At 42.2% G+C, this 21,541-nt stretch overlaps 1 protein-coding gene across 3 annotated transcripts in view; it reads left to right on the plus strand.

Annotated features, from left to right (window-relative positions):
- The window catches only part of NCOA5 (nuclear receptor coactivator 5), a 52,895-nt gene that overhangs the window by 16,657 nt on the left and 14,697 nt on the right, over positions 1 to 21,541 (plus strand). For 2 of the 3 annotated variants that reach the window (XM_068263357.1, XM_068263358.1), the window contains 3 exons: positions 31 to 138; positions 10,469 to 10,535; positions 16,955 to 17,437. In XM_068263357.1, the coding sequence (XP_068119458.1) occupies positions 31 to 138; positions 10,469 to 10,535; positions 16,955 to 17,437 (658 nt within the window). The remainder of the gene's footprint in view (positions 1 to 30; positions 139 to 10,468; positions 10,536 to 16,954; positions 17,438 to 21,541) is intronic. The other variant, XM_068263359.1, reaches the window with a different exon arrangement.

Here is a 21,541-nt window from a genome sequence, read left to right on the forward strand (position 1 = left end):
TTTTGGCTTTAACTTCTGTTAATTTTCCAGCCTTGTCCATGTTCCGTGGTTATGGGTTTGTGCAGTTTAAGCTGGAAGAAGAGGCTGATGCTGCTGTGAAGGGTGAAAATGGTCGTGTATATAAGAGTTATAGATTAGGTAAGGCATATTTTAGTAAACAAAAACAAAAAAAAACTACAGAATGTTTTTAATTGTGTGGCTTTTCTCACTACATTATCTGTCTACACAAAGGAAGTATCCTTAAAACTTGATGCTTAGACATTATGGACTGATTTCTGTTCTTCAATTTGTATTAGGTTTAGAGTTGGAACAGTGCTAATATTTCATTTTTTGGGAGCTCAGACTGCTGGTCTTTTTACTGACAAGTCACATTTCTGCTACCAAACCTTTCCCGTCAACTCTGCTTGTGGAGCTCCAGAAAGGAATCCGTGAAACATTACAGTAATTATGCAGCAAATACTAATGTCACAACTCATCAGTTTTCTTTAGAGCTAAAGTTCTACATATACTTGGAAAAGTAATGGGCCTATTCATAAAGCATGGTTATCTGAAAATGCATTGCCATTTTCTCGTCTTCCACTTCTATGAATTTGATGTTTTTTAAAAATGATTAAATTTTGTTTTTGAAAATTAGTGCTTTAATGTACCATGGAAATTCATGGCTTCAGTTGTATGGACTAAGGCCTCGTTCACATCTGCTGTGCTGAGAAGCGTGTGAAAGTGCGTGGTAAAAACCGCATGCACCTGTGCGCGTTTCTGTGCATTGCGATGTGCTTCTTTAAAGCACGTTTTGCTTATTGTAGTAGTTGTCAATAAAGCTTTCTTTTTATATGTAAATGTTTTAGTTTTTTTTTCTCCAATTGGGGTAAAAAACGCATGAGCTTCTATGTGCTTGAAAATCGCACCCATTTACTTGCATTGATGTGCGCTTTACAGCTCAACGCACAGAAATGGATGCAACCCTACTTTTTTTTTTTTTTTTTACACTACTCAAAGCATCGCATAGATGTGAACCAGCTACATTTAATTACATGGGAAATTAATACCTTGCTGAACGCACAGGGCAGTGCGCTGTGAAAAGCTCACAGAAACGTCCCTGATGTGAACAAGGCCTAATAGGTCACCAGCTGTAGCCGTTTATCTCACCAGAAAAGGTTTGTGGTGCACAGTCTATTGAATTACATTGTTGCTGCATACTGCTTCTTAAAGTATACCTGAACTGAGGGGGATATAAAGGCTCCCATATATATTCCCTTTTAGACAATACCAATTGCCAGGCTTACCTGCTGATAATCTGCCTCAAATACTTTCAGCCATAGATTTTTTTTTTTCAAGGATACCTTAGCTCACAGATCAATAATAGGGGGAGCAGGCATGTTTAGAGGGCTCTCCCCATGCCCACCGCTCCCGCTGTTGTGAGGTCACAAATACGTAGTGCGCCTGCGCAGATTGCTTCCAGCCACACAAACACACTACGCCGGTGGCCCCGGTGCTGCGCTGGCTCCTGTGTTCTCGTCCCGCGCTGAGGGGACTTTGGAATTTTTCGGGAGCGGAGTCCTCCCAAAGACAGGTGGCGCACACGCGAATGCGTCAGAGGGCGCGTGTGCAGTGTGGAGCGACCCGTCTTCGAGTGCACTCGGGCTCCCGAAGCATTTCCGAAGCCTCCCTTCGGCCGAGAGACAGCTGTATTTGACCGAAACGGTCGATTACCGCTACGAAGGAGCCAGGACAGCAGCGGGCACCGGGAGAGGAGAGGGAGTGCTCTATGGCAGGGATTTTCAATCTTTTCACTAATTGTACCACTTTTATCACCTGAAAATTTAGAAGTACCACCCGTGGGCCTGCGCAGTAGAGCAGACCCGATCAGGCTCGGCTGTTTCCACCAAAATCAAAGCGGAGAGCTGCTACGGCGAATGCTGGTATGCTGACAAGGAGATCTTTGGGCGTCCTTTTGCTGGATCCCCTCTACTGTGGAAGAAGGTGGAAGCCTCTTTAGCCCCCGAGGTCCTCACTGTGCTGCCCTGCAGAATAGTTCAGACCTCAGATCAACAGTAACCCGACTGTCACTGTCACTGTGCACCGATTGCCTGACTGTCTCTTCACCACTGATCTGAGGTCTGAAGTATGCCGCAGGACAGCACAGCGGGGAGCGAACGAGGGGAGCTGAACTTTGTGGAGTCAAGATGGGATGATGACAAATGGCAGACAAACCTGGTGTGTACCACCTGGCCAACAGCAAAGTACCACTGGTGGTACGCGTACCACAGGTTGAAAAGCCCTGCTCTATGGGACCCAGAGCCTCCCTCTCCTTAGGTGAGTATCTTGACTTACCTGGTTCCCATTAGCTTTAAGGTATCAGTTAACAAGCATACAGATCAGATATTTCTGACTGATGTCTGACTTGATCTAGTCGTACTTCAGTTGCAAGCTGCATGCTTGTTTTCAGGTGTATGATCCAGATACTACTGCGGCCAAAGAGATCAGCAGGATGCCAGGCAACTGGTATGGTTTAAAAGGAAATAAACATGGCAGCCTCTCCGTGTCCTTCAAATTTATTTTCTGCAGTAAACTAGTTAAGCTGTTTGGGGGGATCACTGTTTTCCACTGTAAAATTTAGTTTTGCATTCCTACACCTTTTGCTGTAGTAAACCACTGACTTTAGTAAACTCAGTCCCCAGGTCCCGACCATGTGCCTGTATGAATATACTACGTATGACTATTTCTGGTACAGTAAATCACTTGTCTGAATCCATTGAAGTTTACTATAAAAGGATTTACTATCCGATCTAGCCATATCCAAGTTGCCATTCTTATTTAATCTCCCTGGTGACGGAAGCCAAACAGGAAATCCCGTTCTGAAGGGGATTTCCTGTTTGCTTTGATCGCCGGAGGCGATTGGAGGGGGATTCCTCTGCACAGCGGCTATCAGGTAGCTAGCGCTAGGCTAGCTACAGGATTTAAAAAAAAAAAAAAAAAAATTCAAGTGCTGCACTGCCCCCTGGCGGATTTAATAGACCGCCAGGGAGGCTAAATAAAAACACTTCCATTGTGCACAGCCTATTCCCATCCTGCTATGAATAGTTCCTTTTTTGTCTTTTTAAAGCGGACCTGAACTCAGAATATCCTCTGTGCTCTAAAAGATGCACAACAGCATAATAACCTTTTAAAGGGAGGGTTCACGGTCTAAGTGAAAATAATAAAAAATACTAATCCACTTACCTGGGGCTTCCTCCAGGACGTGCCCTCGACGCCGCTCCGGAGGCTCCCGGTCTTCTACGGTGGCTCACCCGACCTGGCCAAGCCGGCTTCCAGGTCGGGCTCTTGTGCGCTCCAACGTGCGTCTCACACCGTCACGCTGCCATCATCGGACATGCTCCAGGCTGTACTGCGCAGGCACAGAACTACTGCGCCTGCACACTACAGCTTGGAGGACGTCCGATGACAGCGTGAGACACACGTTGGAGCGCACAAGAGCCCGACCTGGAAGCCGGCCTGGCCAGGTCGGGTGAGCAACCGGAGAAGACCGGGAGCCTCCGGAGCAGCGTCGAGGGCACGTCCTGCCTGCCACGGGCTGGAGGAAGCCCCAGGTAAGTGGATTAGTATTTTTATTATTTTCACTTAGACCGTGAACCCTCCCTTTAAACAAAAAACATTTTTGTTACAGCTGATATAAATCTGCAGTTTGTCTACTTCCTGCTTTCATGGAAGCAGCCATGTTAACATCCTGTGCTTTCAAATTAACTAATTAGCAGCAGATGTAGTAACTGGGCAGTGAGGGTTCCCATCTACTTGGGAAGACCTACTCTGTGTGCGCCCAGCCAGCCCCCCCCCCCCCCCCCCCCCTTTGGTCTTTAAATCAAATATTATAGGGAAAATTCACTCAAATCCTTGGTTGAATAACATCCGTGTTATGGAAAAAAGTAACATTGACTCTTTAGTGTATTGTATGTGACCATGGGGTGGGTCCATACTTCACACATATAAATGCACCTGTCTTCGGAAGCACTTGGTCACAGCAGTGGACCGAGGGCCCAAAGAGGACAAGGGCGGCTGTCTGGAAGCCAGAGCCTCACCTCTGCATCGGTTAGTATCTAAAGCTATGTTTTTTGTTTTATTCCCTCACGGTTTAGATTTTGATTTGTTTCAACAATGAGACATTTGGTAACTGGAACTAAAGCTGGAGTTCCATATTAACTTTGTGCAGAAACTTGACAATAAACATAGTCCTGAAGCAACTATGTGTCCTATTAGCAGTGTTTTTATTATAAGTATTGTGGCCAGTAACATGTCTATATTAGAATAACCACCGTGAATTGTATACATATTTCTATCTTGCTATAAGCTTGTGTATTGCTTGTTTGTAATTATGTACCTTTTTTTTAAAAGGATTAACTATATCTGTAGCATACACTGAATAGTTTGCGTTACTTGCTGTCACTCAATGAAGCTTATAGTTGTGTTGTAAATATACCTAGAATGTCTAGAGCTATTATATTGGGGAAATTCAATTTATCCACCAGTATGTTTTTGGTATGTGCGAGGAAAGCAGAGTGCCCTGAAGAAACCAACACAAGCAGATGAACTCCATGCAGGTAGCATCCTGACCTCGTTTTTACACTAGAGACTCCAGTGCTACAAAGCAAGAATGCCATCCACTTACTGTGCTTCCTCTAATCGTGTTAAAGTTATTGGGAGTCATGTTGAGAAGGGGGGAAAAAAAGCCAGATACTTTACTTACCTGAGGGGAGGCTCTGTGTCCTAATGAGCCTTCCCTCTCATCTCCCGGTGCCGCGCTGGCTTCCCCGTTTGAATCTGTTGTTGCGGGGGGCTTCGGGAGCAGTCCTCCCGAAGACAGGCAGCTTCCATACTGCACACGCATGAGTACTCGAGAGAGGGTTCTCACGCGTGCTCATTATGGAGCAGCACGTCTTCGAAAGCACTGGTGCTTCCGAAGCCTCCCTTCAGCGGCAGAGACAGCAGCATTTGACTGAATTGTTCGAATGCTGCTACGGGGGATCCTGCTCTGGAACAGGCACCCGGAGAGGGAAGGCTCATTAGGACCCAGAGCCTTCCCACTCATGTTTTTTTTTTTTTTTCAGCACGGTTCCCATTGACTTCAAAAAGGATGTGACATAATTTCCTCTTAAGAGAAGGGGATGGTGACATTGGCCTCAATTCACTAAGCTTAAAGTGAATCAGAGATAAACTTTTACTCATTGCATAATTGTGTTCCTTTCATATAGTTTATAGGGTGTTCCTCAAGCCAAATACTTTTATTTGTTTTAATGATCTAATTCCCTATAAACTAAACCAGCCTCGCTCACCGCTTTTTCAGAGAGCCTTGGCACTCAGTCCCAGGTAGCAAGGGTTTATGGGAGCTCAGTCTGGGCAGGAGGAGGAGGAGGTTACTAGCCAGAGATTTTAGAGGCAGAGGGGAGGCGGGGGGAGTGAAATTTTACACAGTCTGAGGGCTGGAGATGCTATCAGTGTGCCTAAGTGTAGTGTGACAAACAGAACATGGCTGCCCTCATTGTATCACAGGAATAAATAAGCATAAACTTTTGAAGCTATTTCCTGCTAGATTTGCTGTGTAAACTATCTAAACTTTGGATAAGATATTTAGACAAGTTACTTGTTATAGTTACTTTTTCATCTCGGTTCCGCTTTAACTCCTTTCTTCTTAGAGTTATCACCATGGTGAAAATGCAAGTAATAGGAATAGTCGGACATTGGTGGAGTTGTAATGTTGATGTGCCTGAGGCTCATGTACAAATGGCCAATGACCTCTCCAACTACATTGTTCTTGGGGTAGTTAGAAAGGTTAGAGAGGACGGAGAAAGGAACATGCCTAGCAAGCATCTGGGAACAGCAAATCTGAAAAACTTGTTTTTTTTGTTTTGTTTTGTTTTTCCCCTATTTTCATTATGCTTTGGGCTATTTTATTAATAACAGAAGTGTTAACCTGTGACCAAATGCAGCCAAATTTAAATTTTGAACTGTTGATTTGATTTGAGGTCCGTCTCATGAAGGTAGAAGGTTGCAGCTGGTTCATGGGGCAGATCATGTCGGGTTTTTTAATACAGGATTTAGACTAACTATTTCACCTAGAAGGGGTTTACCCCTTTAAAAAACAGAGCACTTTTCACCTGTCAGCGCTCCTTTCATTCATTCGCCTATAAATTTATTACTACTTATCACATACTTATTTTTTTCGCTACCAGTTAGGCTTTCTTTGGGGGGGGGGGGGGGGGGGTACTTTTTGCTAAACATTATTTTATTCTAACTGCGTTTTAACGGGAATAATAAGAAAAAATTAAAAAATTATTTCTCAGTTTTCGGCCATTATAGTTTAAGAATACATGCTACCATTATTAAAACCCACACATTTTATTTGCCCATTTGTCCTGCTTATTGCAATATATACAATTTTTACCTAGTACAATCTATGGTGCCAATATTGTAGTTGGAAATAAAGGTGCATATTTTCCAGTTTTGCCTCCATCTCTAACTACAAGCCCATAATTTATAAAGTAACAGTAATATACCCTCTTTACATACATACTAAAAAGCACAGTTCTTAAGGCAACTGTGTATTTTTTTTATTTATTTTTTATGTTAGCTAATGAAGTGTGGGAGGTCAGGGATTAACTTTACATGTTTATAAAAAAAAAAAAAAAAAAAAAAAAGTTTCATTGAAAAAAAAAAAAAAGTAGATATAATTTAACTTTGACCACAAGATGTCCTCGCCGCACTCACTTTCTCATGCGCAATATTATCACGCGTAGAGGAAGTGATGTGTGGACAGGTTTTGTGAATGGCAGAGCCGCCTAATAGGTGACCGCGGTCATTCACATGGGGACTTAGTGGCTATCAATTGACAGTACCAAGCGCATGGGGGGGGGGGGGAGGGTAGCTGGAACGCGCAGCAGGGAGGGACGTAGTAGCTACTTCCCTGCACAGAGTTATGGCCTCTCTTTAGGGATGTACTTACTTGTCCTGAGGGAGGGAAAGTGGTTAAAACTCTTGTTTTAAAAGGCTTGTAGTCCTTAAACCTTTTCACCGGTATTCACCGCAGGGAGGGATATTGCAATTTCTCCTTTCCTGACGTGTACCATGGTGCAGGCCACAAATATGGTGGTGGTTTGCAGGCTCATACAGTGCATCTGGAGAGTATTCACAGCGCATCACTTTTTCCACAATTATTTTTTGTTAATTTCCTCAGAATTCTACACACAACCCCCCCATAATGACAGTGTGAAAAAAGTTTACTTGAGGTTTAATTAGAAAGCACATGTACATAAGTTTGCACAGCCTTTGCCATGAAGCTCAAAATTGAGATCAGGTGCATCCGGATTCTCCTGATCATCCTTGAAATGTTTCTGCAGCTTAATTGGAGTCCGCCTGTCTTTTCCACGGTTGGTAGTTCATATCAAAGCACAAACCAAGCATGAAGTCAGAGGAATTGTCTGTAGATCTGAGGCAGGATTGTCTTGAGGCACAAATCTGAAAATTCTGCTGCTCTGAAGATCCTAATGAGCACAGTAGACTCGATCATCTCTAAGTGGAAGTAGTTCAAAACCACCAGGACTTTTAGAGCTGGCCTGCCCTCTAAACTGAGCGGTTAGGGGAGAAGGGCCTTAGTCAGGGAGGTGACCAAGAACCCGATGGCTACTCCGTCTGAGCTCCAGAGAGAGATGAATCTTACAAAATAACCATCTCTGCAGCAATCAAACCTGTATAGTAGTGGCCAGACAGAGAAGCTACTCCTTAATAAGACACATGGCAGCTTACCTAGAGTTTGGCAAAAGGAACTCGAAGGACTCTGACCATGATAAATAGTTCTCTGGTCTGATGAGACAAAATTTGAACGCTTTGTTGTGAATGTCAGGCGTCTCGTTTTGAAGGAAACCGGGCATAGCATTATGCTATGGGTATGTTACGTAATGGAAGGAACTGGGAGACTAGTCAGGATAAAGGGAAAGATGAATGAAGCAATGTACAGAGACCTCCTGGATGAAAACCTGCTCCAGAGCACTCAGGAACCCAGACTGGGGCGATTATTCATCTTTCAGCAGGACAATGACCCCAAGCACTCTGCCAAGTTATCGAAGGAGTGGCTTCAGGACAACTCTATGAATGTCTTTGAGAGCTCAGACTTGAATTCGATTTAACATCTCTGGAGAGATCTTAAAATGGCTGTGCTGACGCTTCCCACCCAACCTGATGGGGCTTGAGAGTACTGCAAAGAATGGGAGTAAGTGCCCAAGGATAGGTTTGCCAAGCTTGTGGCATATTCAAATAAACTTGAGGCTGTAACTACTGTCAAAGGTGAATCGACAAAATATTGAACAAAGGTTGTGGATACTTATGTATGTATGGTTTCTCATATATTTATTTATTTATTTTTTTTTAATTTGCTAAAATATCAAACTTTTTTTTTTCATGTTGCCATTATGGGGTGTTGTAAGTAGAATTCCGAGGGAAGAAAATTTAAATTCCATTTTGGAATAAGGCTGTAACATAAGGATGTGTAAAAAGTGATGCACTGTGAATTCTTTCCAGGTGTACTGTATTTCCCATGCTGGAGAACCAATTGGGAAAAATTACTGTTCCCGAATGACTTGAGATCCTGGCAAGTGTGTGATCATCGCCAATAGGAAGTCAGTGAATCGGTGTGTGATTGGGGGGCATTTGCACAGCGATTGCCTATGGACGGAGATGGGCAAATTGCTAGTGCAGTATAGGTGTGTTTGGAGCTGTACAGTTAGTCAACGGGTATTACCACTAAGGCCACCTTGAGATATTTGGGTGGAGAAAAGTCTAAAGGTGCGTACACACATGCGACTATAGTCGTTTGAAACGATCGTTCCCCGATCATTTTAAATGACGACAGTTTAAAAAAAAAAAACAGCCAACCATCATTAAGGCAAACGATGGACGAGCTAGATCGTTAAAACGAAAGATCTGTCCTGGCGTTTTTTAAAACTGTCGTTTGCAAAAGTAGTATATCGTTAAACGGTTGTTCGTAGTAGGCAAGACATGCGCACTTCGTTTTATAGTCAAAGCACATTACATTTTCCCCTCGCGATGTAACGTTCGTTCTATGATTGTGCCCAGTGATGCGTTGTATACTACATGATTATACCATAATTTTTATTTTAACAGGACAAAGTGTATTTTTGTATGTTTTGTCAACACTATATTATCTAGATGCTCTACTACATACCGACAGTATGAAATAGAAATTTAGTTATGTCATATGTGTAACGTTAGATTTACAGTGTAACATACGTTTAGAACCGTTCGTTACGTGTGGGCGGAACTTGCCATGATGTAATTTTCAGGAATAGTATGTGATGTTGTTCCGGATCATTCGTTAACAAACGATCAGATCGTTGCACACCTTTAAAAGTTAGGTCGTTCTTTCGTCAATTAAAAGATTGTTCGTCGTTTACAACGAACGATCGTTGCCGTATGTGTGTACGTAGCTTAAGGCTGGACTCACTCTGTACACGTAATGTGTGTAAACTGCAATGGACGCTGCATGCACAACATACGTTAATTGAAAGCTTACATACAAAAACCTGGGATATATAAAATTGTGCATTTTTTTTTCTTTCATATACATATGGATTGTATTTGACAGTGGGTTACAATTACTACGTGGTTACAATTCTCTGCTTATGAAATTCACACTACTTACATCTTGTGACAAACTAAACAAACAAGCAAATTTTACCAGAATGAAAGCACTTACGAAAATTTCCGTTGCAAAGCATAGCTTTGCACTCTGGAGCCGTTCCATCAATTTATCAGTTTTCCTTTGATCTCAGGCAATCAAATGCCACAAACTATTATTAAAAGAAAATGCATACAGTAATACGTTAATCAGTTTTTCCACGAAGATGCATCTAGCATTTCCTGTGAAAGTTTGTTTACCCGCTGTGTAACCTGACCTTGTGCAGCTCGGTCACTATTTGGGCGTTTGGACAAAGCCTTCCCTGCAAAAACAAAAAATGCCTTGTAGTTGTCGCCGTGTCATCGCCTATAATTTTTTACAAAGCATCAACTTTTAGCATAGTAAAGCAGACTAAAGTGGAACTGGATTGCTTGAAAGCTCAACTTGTATGCTTTTACAGACTAGGCTTACACTTTACTGCAGTCTCCACCCTTTTCTGGATTTCCATTGTTCACTGCTTTGTTTTGTTAGACAGGTACATTGTGCACGTTTTTTCTGGCCATTTATTTTCAACTTTTTATTGCAAGACTTGCCAGTGAAGTATTTTGGGAACCCACAGTAAGCATTTTTTTTTTACTGAACTTTTAATTGTACAGTTGATTAGTCATATTGACAAAAAATAAACATCCTGCCTTTACTCCTTTTATCCTTTGTATTTGTGTTTGTTTATAATAAAATGTTTCAGCCTGTTTCACATTATTGAACAGATGGGTTAATTGTGCTTTTCAGATATTAACAAAGCAGCGGAAAGAAGAAATATGAATAAGGGTCGGTCCAGGTCCAGCCCTACACGAAGGTAAAGTACTCGCGAATCGTTCATGGACTGGTCTTTATCGGGTCTGGAAATAAACTGCTCTAAAATCAGTTTTGCTTATTAAATAACCGGACATCATCCTCTTTAAGCAATCTTCCCTTTTTGCTGTTTGGATGGATTAATCTGGATGTACACTACAACCATGGAATCGGCGGCGCACGCACATTTTGTTGCTTGTCTAAAAAAACTCAAGAGGAATTAAAAATATAAAATCCCTAATATATACTTTATTGGGCCTCAAAGGTGCCAAGCAATACGTACTTGTTCAAACACTAAAAATGTAATTTTAAACCCCTCACATTCCAGTCAGGAGTAACTGTGGGCTTTCAGGGGACAAAGTATGAAATGTATCCAATCAATAAAACCATTACACTTTTAATAAATAAATATAAAAAAGGCTGCTAACCATAAGAGAAACTGGTAGTACCTTCATCTAAACAAACAGTACACAATGCAGTATTCTGGTACCATGTTGGTCCTAACACAAAAGCTCTTCCTGTCCTTTTGATAATCAGTGTATGTAGCGTGGGCCTGGTAAAATATCTGTACCCTAGGAGATTTACAGCTGTTATAATCAACACGTTTTCTGAACAGGGTTCACTTCTTCAGGGGTTCAGCCAAGGAACAGAAGACTATACTGGAAGAACTAATAAGCATGGCCGTGTATTCAGATGTGTCATTTTGAGGGAGATCATAAAAAGCCTCTTTCTCAGATTAATAAGGAAATGCAACTCTGCCACCCTCCACTTCTAAGATGATCAAGAGACTATGGCGTCCTGCCTTATGCGTATACACACATTTCGTCACTTTTGTAGACAAAACTGAAGCCGAATTAAATATATATAAAATCCACTAAACCTTTTTACTTGCAACCATTATTCAAAATAAGTTTGCTTTATCATCACCACGGGTACTATCTGCCATCTACCTTTTCAGATTGACATGTGAAAGTGGTAGTAGGGATCACATCTCATTTTGGTACCTGATAAAAGCGGTCTACAACATCTGTTTGAAATGTATGTGTTAGAAAGCTGAAAAAATAGCTTATCAACGTGTTAACATAAAAAGGCGCAAGAAGTAGGTGCACAAGAGCCTCAGTGACTGGTTACAGAGGCCTTCCCCAATGTGTTCCTGTTGTATGCCATATAATGTAGTGTCATGCCAGATTAGAGTTTCATAAATAAATCAAATGAATGGTGTAATTAAATGTTTCTATGTATTTACTTGCCCTGATCCTATTCCGTGGGGGACCTGCAAAAACAAAACAGACGCTGGCGTTATTCTTGGATTTTCTTACCACCTCTTATGTAGGCCTAGCATCAGAGTTCATAGTGAAAAGCCGCTTTTAGTCTGACGGATCTATCATCTTAAAGCATGACTTCAGCAGAAGAGATCCCTCCATGGCTGGAAGATTGGCCTTTTTCCGCAATCGTGGGCTCTTTAATAAAATGAAAAGTCTACTAAGCTCAGGGTGTATATGCTTAGTTGTAGGATAAAGAAAGCAGAAGAGTAGCGTGTTTACTTTTTATCAAGGTGCTATGCCTAACTACAATGTTTGTGTATCTATGCAGCAGCAGGATGTAATCCTTTGTGTGCTTGCTGCATTTATTCAAGCCTTCTACACATTAAATGTTTACATTAACGATCATTGATCATTAGGTCTACAGTTCGGGGAATGAGCATTGGTGATCAATTACAAAAGTTTGGACCGCTGAACACTTAAGATTCTTGTCCGAAGCCTCACACAATGGTAATTTTCCTCTAGCCTGTGTAAGAGGCTTTAGACCCTGAATTGCCTGCATGACATCACTGTAATGAAATTGGGACTCAAGGCCAAATCTGGCCAATTTCAGTTCAGTAAAATGGCATATACCTATGAACCATGGAATGATATGTGTCCCTCAGTCACAGAAGGTTTAGAAGATGGGAAATATCCCGGAATAGCAATGAGAACATTCTCGCTGCATAAACTGCAAAAGCACTGCATGCAGCAGCTTAGCTGGGATTGTGATGCATTTTTTGTTCTCTTGAAGGAGAACAAAAATTAGCTTCACAGAATCGTAATTGGCAGGCGATAATGTTTTGCCATTCGTGTGTGAACCATGCCTAAAAAGGAATGAGGAATATTAGTAACTAAAGATTTTGTTTATCCCCATTTGGATGTGTATTGTATATTTTATAGGATGTTGGTAATAAGGACTCCAGGAACTGCCATTGGATTGGACTGAGCATTAAAAAAAAGTAGAACAGAGGCGCCAGCAGAATAAAAGTGGATAAAACCTTTACAATTTGCTTGGAGGAAGCGGTGGAATTACCTCCATAAAGCAGACACGAAAGACTGTCTGAAAAGTAGCAATCACATTTATTATATGGTACCCCAAAAGTGCAACGCGTTTCGCAGGCCGAGCCCGCTTTATCAGGCAATAAAGTGGGGACAAAACAGAATTCCAGCAGTAGCAGGTGTAGCGCCTGTCCCTGACATTGCCTTATCCCAAGTCGGGCATTACTGCGCAGGCACTGGCAGGGCAATGCGCATCTGTGCCTAAGTGGCCCGGAAGAGTCTGCCAGGGGGCTTTTAGGCATAATACGGGGGTGGCAGAGAGAACAGGGAGAGTGACAGGCATGAGGACAGGTAAGAGTGTATGCATACTCCATTTCTGTTGCTAATTTGTCATCTGCTATCCTTTAAATGTAAGCATGCCATTTGTGTACCTTGTAATATCTTTGATTTGTTGATTTATTAACTTCATTTTAGGTGCCCTTTTCAATGAAAGTGTTATATAACAGTAATGCTATTTTCTAGATATTATTAGCAAGAGAGAACAGTATAAACATGTTAATTAAGCTAAATATAACTGAGCAATACCTTTATTTTGCACATCCTGGAGTTTTTTTTTTTGTTTTTTGTTTTTTTTTAAACTATAGAAATGTGCAGCTGAAGAAGCAGCCAAAAATCGAAACATAACTATAAGGCCCCTTGCAATTTGTTGCCCAGCTTTCCTGCCACAAGGGCCATGCAAATCTATACGCCTATGCATATGACCATGTTGCCACACCGTGGTGCAAGGTCATATGAAGCCTAATTTCTGCAGTGCTCACATTGCAAACCTCAGGTGTGCAACTGGCCTAAAAGATAAGCTAAAAAAGAAAAAACTAAAATCCTCAACAATTTTGTGTTACACCTGAAATAAAATTGGTAACTATTGCCCGTGTTTCACATTATTTGTGCAGGCATGTGTGAGCCTCCTCATAGACAAGTAGTTCAAGCTCATCACATGTCTTACCACCATTTTCACCTATAGAATCTACTTTAATCGTTTGCAAGTTTTGCACGTACATGCATTTATATCCATGTGCATTTGTGAAATCTTCCATTGGATTGTTTTTGCTCTTGCTGTAATTGTGGTGTTATTTAAAAGCAAAATGTTGTATACTCCCTTGGGTTATGCCATCCTTTTTGTCTTCAAGGGCACTTTAGGAGGTATTTGATAACTTGCTTCATGTTTGTTGCTTTTTTTTTTTTTTTTCCTTTTTTTTTTTCATTGCCAAGTCTATATATACCTACCGCTACTAAATTTAAATGCTCCAGTGTACTGGGTCAAACTTGACAGTGTCATTATTCCCTTTCAAATAAACCATTTACTCAAAGCCCTTTCTTGATGTGTTGATGTGCAGCCTCTTAACAGGGTATTCTTAAAAAAAAAAGTTTTGGGAGGGGGGGACACTAGACAATCCTCTCGAGTGATTGTCCTTCGCAATGGTCTCAAGTAAAAGTCTAGCCTTGGTATAGGTGTCCCTGACATTGCCTTATTTTACCGTGCTGGATCCCACTCTGACCACTAGATAAATAATGAGATGCAGATAATTCTAAAAATGACAGTTACACTAGTTGTATGTACCTTTTTGAAATTTGTCATTCAAATGCACTAACTGTTTTTTAACTGGCCCTAATCTCGGCTGCATGAAATTTTACATGCCAACCAGATCTATTTGTATCTCACTGACAGTCGGTGCTGACCACTAGGGGTAAAAGATTAATAACTCTGAAGGGATGTGGAAATGAACTGATTACAGGGACTCCGAGCAGTGCAGAAACTATGGAAAGATGCATATCATTTTAAAGCTCTTTCTCCTCTTTCCAATGATATATAAACCACTGCCCTACGCCTTTTAGCTTTCGCTATTTTCGCAATCGAAATTGCAGCGGCCGTGACTTCGATTGCAAAAATAGAGAAAACTAAAAGGCGTAGGGTAACGATTTAGATGTCGTCAGAAAGAGAAGAAAGAGAGCTTTAAAATGATATCCATATTTGCATAGTTATATTGTATTACACAGGGAGACTTTTTCTCAAAATCAGCAGCTCCATTCAGCAGAAAAAGTCGCCCTGTGTAATACAATGTAACTATGGAAAGATGGATATCATTTTAAAGCTCTCTTTCTGGTGACACCTAAATTGTCGCCCTACGCCTTTTAGTTTTCTTTATTTTCGCGATCGAAGTCGTGGCCGCGGCAATTTCGATCGCGAAAATAGCGAAAACTAAAAGGTGAAGGGGGGTGGTTTATATATCATTGGAAAGGGGAGAAAGAGAGCTTTAAAATGATATGCATCTTTCCATAGTTTCTGCACTGCTCGGAGTCCCTTTAAATGCAACAGCTGTTGCTTCTAATTTATTTCCTTGCTGCATCATCATAAATTATGAATTTCTAGAATCTTATTGACCATCCGTAATAACCATTGTCCATGTTCATGCAGCTGGTGTAATTTACCCTCCACTCCATAAAACATGATGCACTGCTTGGCAAATAGCTGAGCATGTGTGTTCAGCGATCGTTCCTACCGGTAAAACCTCTCCCAAAACATTTGTAAACTTATTTTGAGCTCCTGTTGGGAGAGGGTTAGTGACATGACTGAAGTACTGTGAAATATATAAATACCTGATAATTTGCTTTAACCTCCCCAGCGTTCTATTAAGATCGCCAGGGAGGCTGCGGGAGGGGTTTTTTTTTATAAAAAAAAATCTATTTCATGCAGCCAACTGAAAGTTGGCTGCATGAAAGCCCACTAGAGGGCGCTCCGGAGGCGTTCTTCCGATCGCCTCCGGCAAGCATAAGTAACAAGGAAGGCTGCAATGAGCAGCCTTCCTTGTTTGGCTTTCCTCGTCGCCATGGCGACGAGCGGAGTGACGTCATGGACGTCAGCCGCCTCCGATCCAGCCCTTAGCGCTGGCCGGAACTGATTGGTCCGGCTGCGCAGGGCTCGGGCGGCTGGGGGGACCCTCTTTCGCCGCGGATCGCCGCAGAGCGGCGGCGATCAGGCAGCACACGCGGCTGGCAAAGTGCCGGCTGCGTGTGCTGCTTTTTATTTGAGGAAAATCGGCCCAGCAGGGCCTGAGCGGCAGCCTCCGGCGGTGATGGACGAGCTGAGCTCGTCCATACCGCTCAGGAGGTTAAAGCGGACACAAACCAAACATTTTTTTTAAATTACAAATATTTAGTTGCACCACTCTGACACATACAAAGATAAATAAACAATCCTTCAAACCTATGATCATTTCAGTGCCTGCTTTTCACCCTTCTCTTTTCATAACTAAGGTTATACTGGGGGCAGCTATTAGCAATTCCTCCATTGCCAGACACCATCTACTCCAGCATTTTGCCGGATTCTGTCCCGGCAATTTGAAAGGAAGGGAGGGGTTCCACCAATGAATGTAAACTATTTTATATTTGTCATTATGCAGCTGAAAAAAGGCTGCTATTTATTATTATAATTTAGAAAATAGATTTTATTTCTGAAATCTTGTATTTTTAATTTGGGTCCACTTTAACATGAATCTAGCATCCGGAGATGGTTTAAAGGCTGACATATTTTAATTTATTTTTACCTATAAGAAAAAAAAGTTTTAACTCTAGACCCATGGCATTATGTGAACAGGTCTATTGGGCCTCAGTCACATTTGGAAGGGGGTGTTGTCCCTATATTAACAGGACCACATACAGATATTTGTTAACGTGGTATTAGTTATTTTTTTCTTCAGCTTCTTTTTAAATCTGAATTCAATAACTAGACACAAAACTGAAGTTGTCACATAATGATGTTGCGTTAAAGCAAAGATTCACTAAATGTGCGAATGGCGCATATTTTCTTCCTGTGCTCAGATCTATTGCAAAAAGGTGATAAAAGCAGATACAATTTTTTTTTTTTTTTTTTTTTTTTTTGTACAGTCTGTTATACACTTATCTCTTTTTGTTGTTTTTAGTATTTGGTATCTGCAGGGTGAAATGGTGTTCCTCTCTTCCAGGAAGTCAAGTTGGAGGACACCTTTTTTTTTTTTTTTTCTATGTTTAAATCTATACTAGAGGAAATGATAATGAAAACTAACCGCTATTTTTGGTGCTTCAGAGGTCCATATGGATTTGAAAACTTCCAGGAGCCTAGACGGGGTCGGTCTCCACTGGAGCCTAGACGGGATCGGTCTCCACTGGAGCCTAGACGGGATCGGTCTCCACTGGATCCTAGACGGGATCGGTCTCCACTGCGCTCCAGCCCTAGAAGAGGCAGTAGAGAGCCACATGACAGAGATCTAAGACCAGTTCGAGATGCACGTGAGGCTAGAGATGTTAGAGATCCCAGAGACCTACGAGATGCAAGAGATCATGATGCACGAGATTTGAAAGATGGCCATGATAGAGATTTCCGAAGTGCTAGAGACATCAGAGATCCTAGGGATGCTAGAGACTCCAGGGAATACAGGGATCCTCGGGATCGAGATATCAGAGATGCTAGAGATCTTCGTGTTCGTGATACCCGTGATGCCAGAGATTCACGAGATCCATTATTTGAAAGATACAGAGATGCCAGAGACCCAGGAGATCCATTATACAGGTGACTTTTTTTATATAGATCTTGGTAAAGATCAAAGCCAAGCAAATGCTGGTGTTTTGTTAATTTATCATGAATTACTTCAGTTTGGGTGTAAATCTTAGGCTTTCTTTGCATAGGGGAAGTAATTTATTATTTGCCCAACCATGTAGCAGTACAGTTCTATCTTGAGCAGCACAAGCTTTGTCTTTCAACCAGTGCAGTATGTGTATTGTGTAAATAAAGCCCCATGTAGAGTACTGACTGTGTGTAATGCGGTTCCCTGTACCGTGTTGACATAGGACAGTATCCCCTAATGTTAAATTGCATGCAGATCTGTCAGCAGGATTGCTTGGACCTTGTGAAAACAGATATATGGAAAAAACGGTATCTCAGGTCTGTGATTACCTGTACACTGGCCGGTGCCCAGCCTCAGCTGGACTGCTCATACAGCTCATGCAACATCGAAATCAAAAAAGAGACGGCACACCACTGGCTCTGCAAAACTTGCTGTGTATTGAGCGAACAAACACTACATGTTACGGATCGGCGATCCTTCATCAGGTGTATAGGTTATACACCTGATGAAGGATCGCTGATCCGTAACATGTAGTGTTTGTTCGCTCAATACACAGCAAGTTTTGCAGAGCCAGTGGTGTGCCGTCTCTCTTTTTTGATTTCGATGTTGCTTGGCCCTTGTCCTGGAGGTGGTGGCCAGCTCGATTTTGTCTTCCTCCACATTGTGCTACGCCAATGATGGCAGAAATGTGATAAGCCGCCAAAACCCAGGTGCATGCATTGTTAATGAGGTAAAGATCATAGGATACTGATTAGTGCCCTTCTCTGCTAGCTGCATTTTGTGTTGTGTTTCTGTGTTGAAAACACATTCACTTGAATGAGAATTGTGGCAAATCTGAGGCGCACAATTTTTCTAAATCTCTCAGCAATGTTTGCCACAATTCTCATTCAACACTGCTGGTGGAATAGGGCCCTTAGAGTTAATGTACCTTGACTCAGTAGACCTGATTTAATAGGTGTTGTGCATTAACCTCCTTGGCGGTAATCCCGAGCTAGGGACGGGACGGATAACCGCTGCGCAGAGCGGTAATCCCGACCTGTGCTCGGGGTAGCCGCCAGAGGCCGTGTGCAGAGCAATGCGCGCAGCGGGCGGTTTTTACATGCCTCCCGGGGATCCTGACGTCGGCCGCCATTCTTCTTCCTCTCCTCAGGGGCTGTCATGACGACAGCCAGCAATTTCACTTTAGAGTTGCAGTGATTTAGGTTTGCAATTAGATTTTGCAATAGATTTTGGGTACTTATCAAAGGAAAATCTAGTGCAATCCGATTGGACCAGTTGGAAATTATTGAATAGATCAGATCTGATGAAAAATTGTACCATGTTGAGGCTTTAGAGGCAGAGCATTAGGGCGGAAACCAGGCAACTGGCATGATTTATTAGAAAATGAAGATGGTAGCCTCTGTATTCTTCTCACTTCAGGTTCCATATAAATAAATAAAAAAAAATCAATCCTATCTATCCTATATTTATCTATCCTATCTATAGCCTATATCTATTCTATCCCTATATCTTTGTTGTTGTGGCTTTGAAATATCAAGTGAGGAGGAAAAACTGCTGCCTTGCTGAAAAAAAGTTAGTCGTACAATATATTTTAAAGTCGGCCTTTCACTGTCCCCTGTCCTGATGCCTACCGTCCCCCGTTCTCTCTTGCTTCTCTATCTTGCCTTTAAGCCCCACCAGCATCCTCTTAGGGGTCGCCAGAGTCCTGCTTTACTGCACAGGTGCTGGCCGTGCTGCGTGCATCCTACAACATGCACCGTGGCCTTGTGGCTTACATTCCCCCATATGCAATTTTTAAAGTGCAAGTTGAAGATCTTGAATATGAGAGACTCTGAACATTTGAACGCTTTACACTACACGGCATATCAGGGAATCTGAAAGATAAGTTTCACTCACCAGAGGCTTTTGCGAGTTTCTAGAAATCTGTTAGGTCCCATGGGGAAGTTCCGCTCTAAACCAAGCCTCTGCTCCCCCCCCTCCGTAAGATCGCGGCTGGATTGGGATCTTCTGTGTATGCTCTGGTGCACCCTGCACCTCTCGTGGTAGCACTCCTATCGCCGGAAGTGCTTGGCTCTCGTGCATTTCAGAGAGAATTGAACTGCGAAAGCGCAGAGTGCTCCTAATGACAGGAATACTATCAAGAAGCATGCCTGCACATGCGCAGAAGATCACGTCTCGGCCGTTGGTTGCAGTCTTACAGAGGGCAGAGTGGAGGCCTGGCTCAGAGCAAACTGTGCTGTGGGACCTAAGAGACTTCTAGGGGCTGGAAGAAGCCTCAGATTCCTGGATGTTTCATTTTACATTTAGGACAGTCAAACAAAGTGAATAAACAATTAGACCAACCCCATGGTTTTGGTTGCAAAGTAAAAGTATTTTAACTACCCAGTGTGGTTACCGGTGAAACTTTTTAAAAATATTTGATAAAATGTTCAGATATCTAATCTTTAATAAGAAATGGCCTAGGATCAGATTGGAAACTTTGCAATATCCCAAGGATGAGGGAGGATTGGCAGTTCCTAATCTATGGGTGTACTTTCTATCTGCTCATTTGCAGGGCTGACAGCAGAGTGATCTAGCCGAGTCGACTAGAGATTTACTTAATCAGTAGATAGTACTAAGTCAATTTATGAAGCACTGGGGGCTGGCAAAACTTTATCCATGCCCCATAAAATGCCCACACTGGTTCTGATGTATAAGGTCCGGCTTCTGCAACGCATACAAGTAATCACTGTTTATACACCAATATGGCACAATAATGCCCTGCTGGAACTGACTAGTTTAGATTTTTGATAGCTGGGCTAGTATGGGCCTGATCAAATTGGACAGGTGTGGGAGGGGAAAACAAGAGGGAAAGAGGCTTCAGCCAATCGGGCTGCATTAGTTAAAGAGACTCTGAAGCGAGTCTCAATTCTCTTTTCTAACATGTATTAATGTTAAGCCCCATAAGCAGAGCTAAACTGCCGCTAACCTGCGGCAAAACGAGGGGTTAATACCCCCTCCAAATCCCCCCAGCAAAATCCACGACTTTCTTGGATGTTTATTTTGCTCTTCCTGGAGGCAGAGCTATGAGCTGTAGCTCTGCCTCCATGTGCGTCAATCGCCGCGCAGATCTCCGCCTCTCCCTCACCCGTCTCTGTGAAGGCAGATGAGGGGTGGGGGAGTGGAGTGGATTGACGCGCTTGAGGCAGAGCTTAAGGCTGTAGCTCCGCCTCAGTCAGGAAGCGCTCCCCCGACACAGGAGAGGGGATTTGGCGGGTATTAACCCTCCATTTGCCGTGGGATAGCGGCGGTTTAGCTGTGCTTATGGGGCTTAACATTAATATAGGTTAATAAAGAGAATTGAGACTCGCTTCAGAAATGGAGAAGCAAAAAAGGACAACCTAGCATGCCCTGCAACTTCCTTTTTGCATGCCACATTTTGTGTACCAAATAAGTCAGGTAAACTGGGGATCATCATTTATCAACAAGAACAGTTATAGTGATTTTAACTTTAGAATTGCCTGGTTAGCATCCTTATTACTTGTTTACCAGACAAAAATAAAGAATTGATTTTATGCCTGAAAGTTACTTTAATTTGTGCATGATGGTAGGGTTAGTGCAGGTGGTTACAAGTTTTTGGGCAGGCTTATCGGCTAAAGTTAGCGTTAAGGCTAATGTAAAAGGTTGAATTGTGGGAAAACACAGCTCTTTTCTTGTGGTATGGCTCCCAGTGATGCCCGCCCTGCAACTTTCAAAATCAATGGCCCATATGCAATTCATTTTTTCACCTGAGTTTTCTCCTAGGTGATATTTTTTAATTTGTCAATAAAATGCCTTCTAAGCCACCAGCAAGCAAGAAAATACTCAAAATAATTTTGATAGTACTTTTGTACTTTTTTTCTCTGTACTTTTTGTAGTTGAAAAGTGCTGGAAAATTATGTTAAATAGAAGATGAAAAATTATATCCCAGGAGAAAACGTAGGAGAAATGTGGAATTGCATATGGGCCAATGTGTCTTCTCTGCCTCCCTGGCGCACACACACTTGACTACTGTGGCACCTTCCCTTTTT

Source organism: Hyperolius riggenbachi, chromosome 12 (genome assembly GCF_040937935.1).
Source record: "Hyperolius riggenbachi isolate aHypRig1 chromosome 12, aHypRig1.pri, whole genome shotgun sequence".
In the NCBI taxonomy this organism is placed as follows: Eukaryota; Metazoa; Chordata; class Amphibia; order Anura; family Hyperoliidae; genus Hyperolius; species Hyperolius riggenbachi.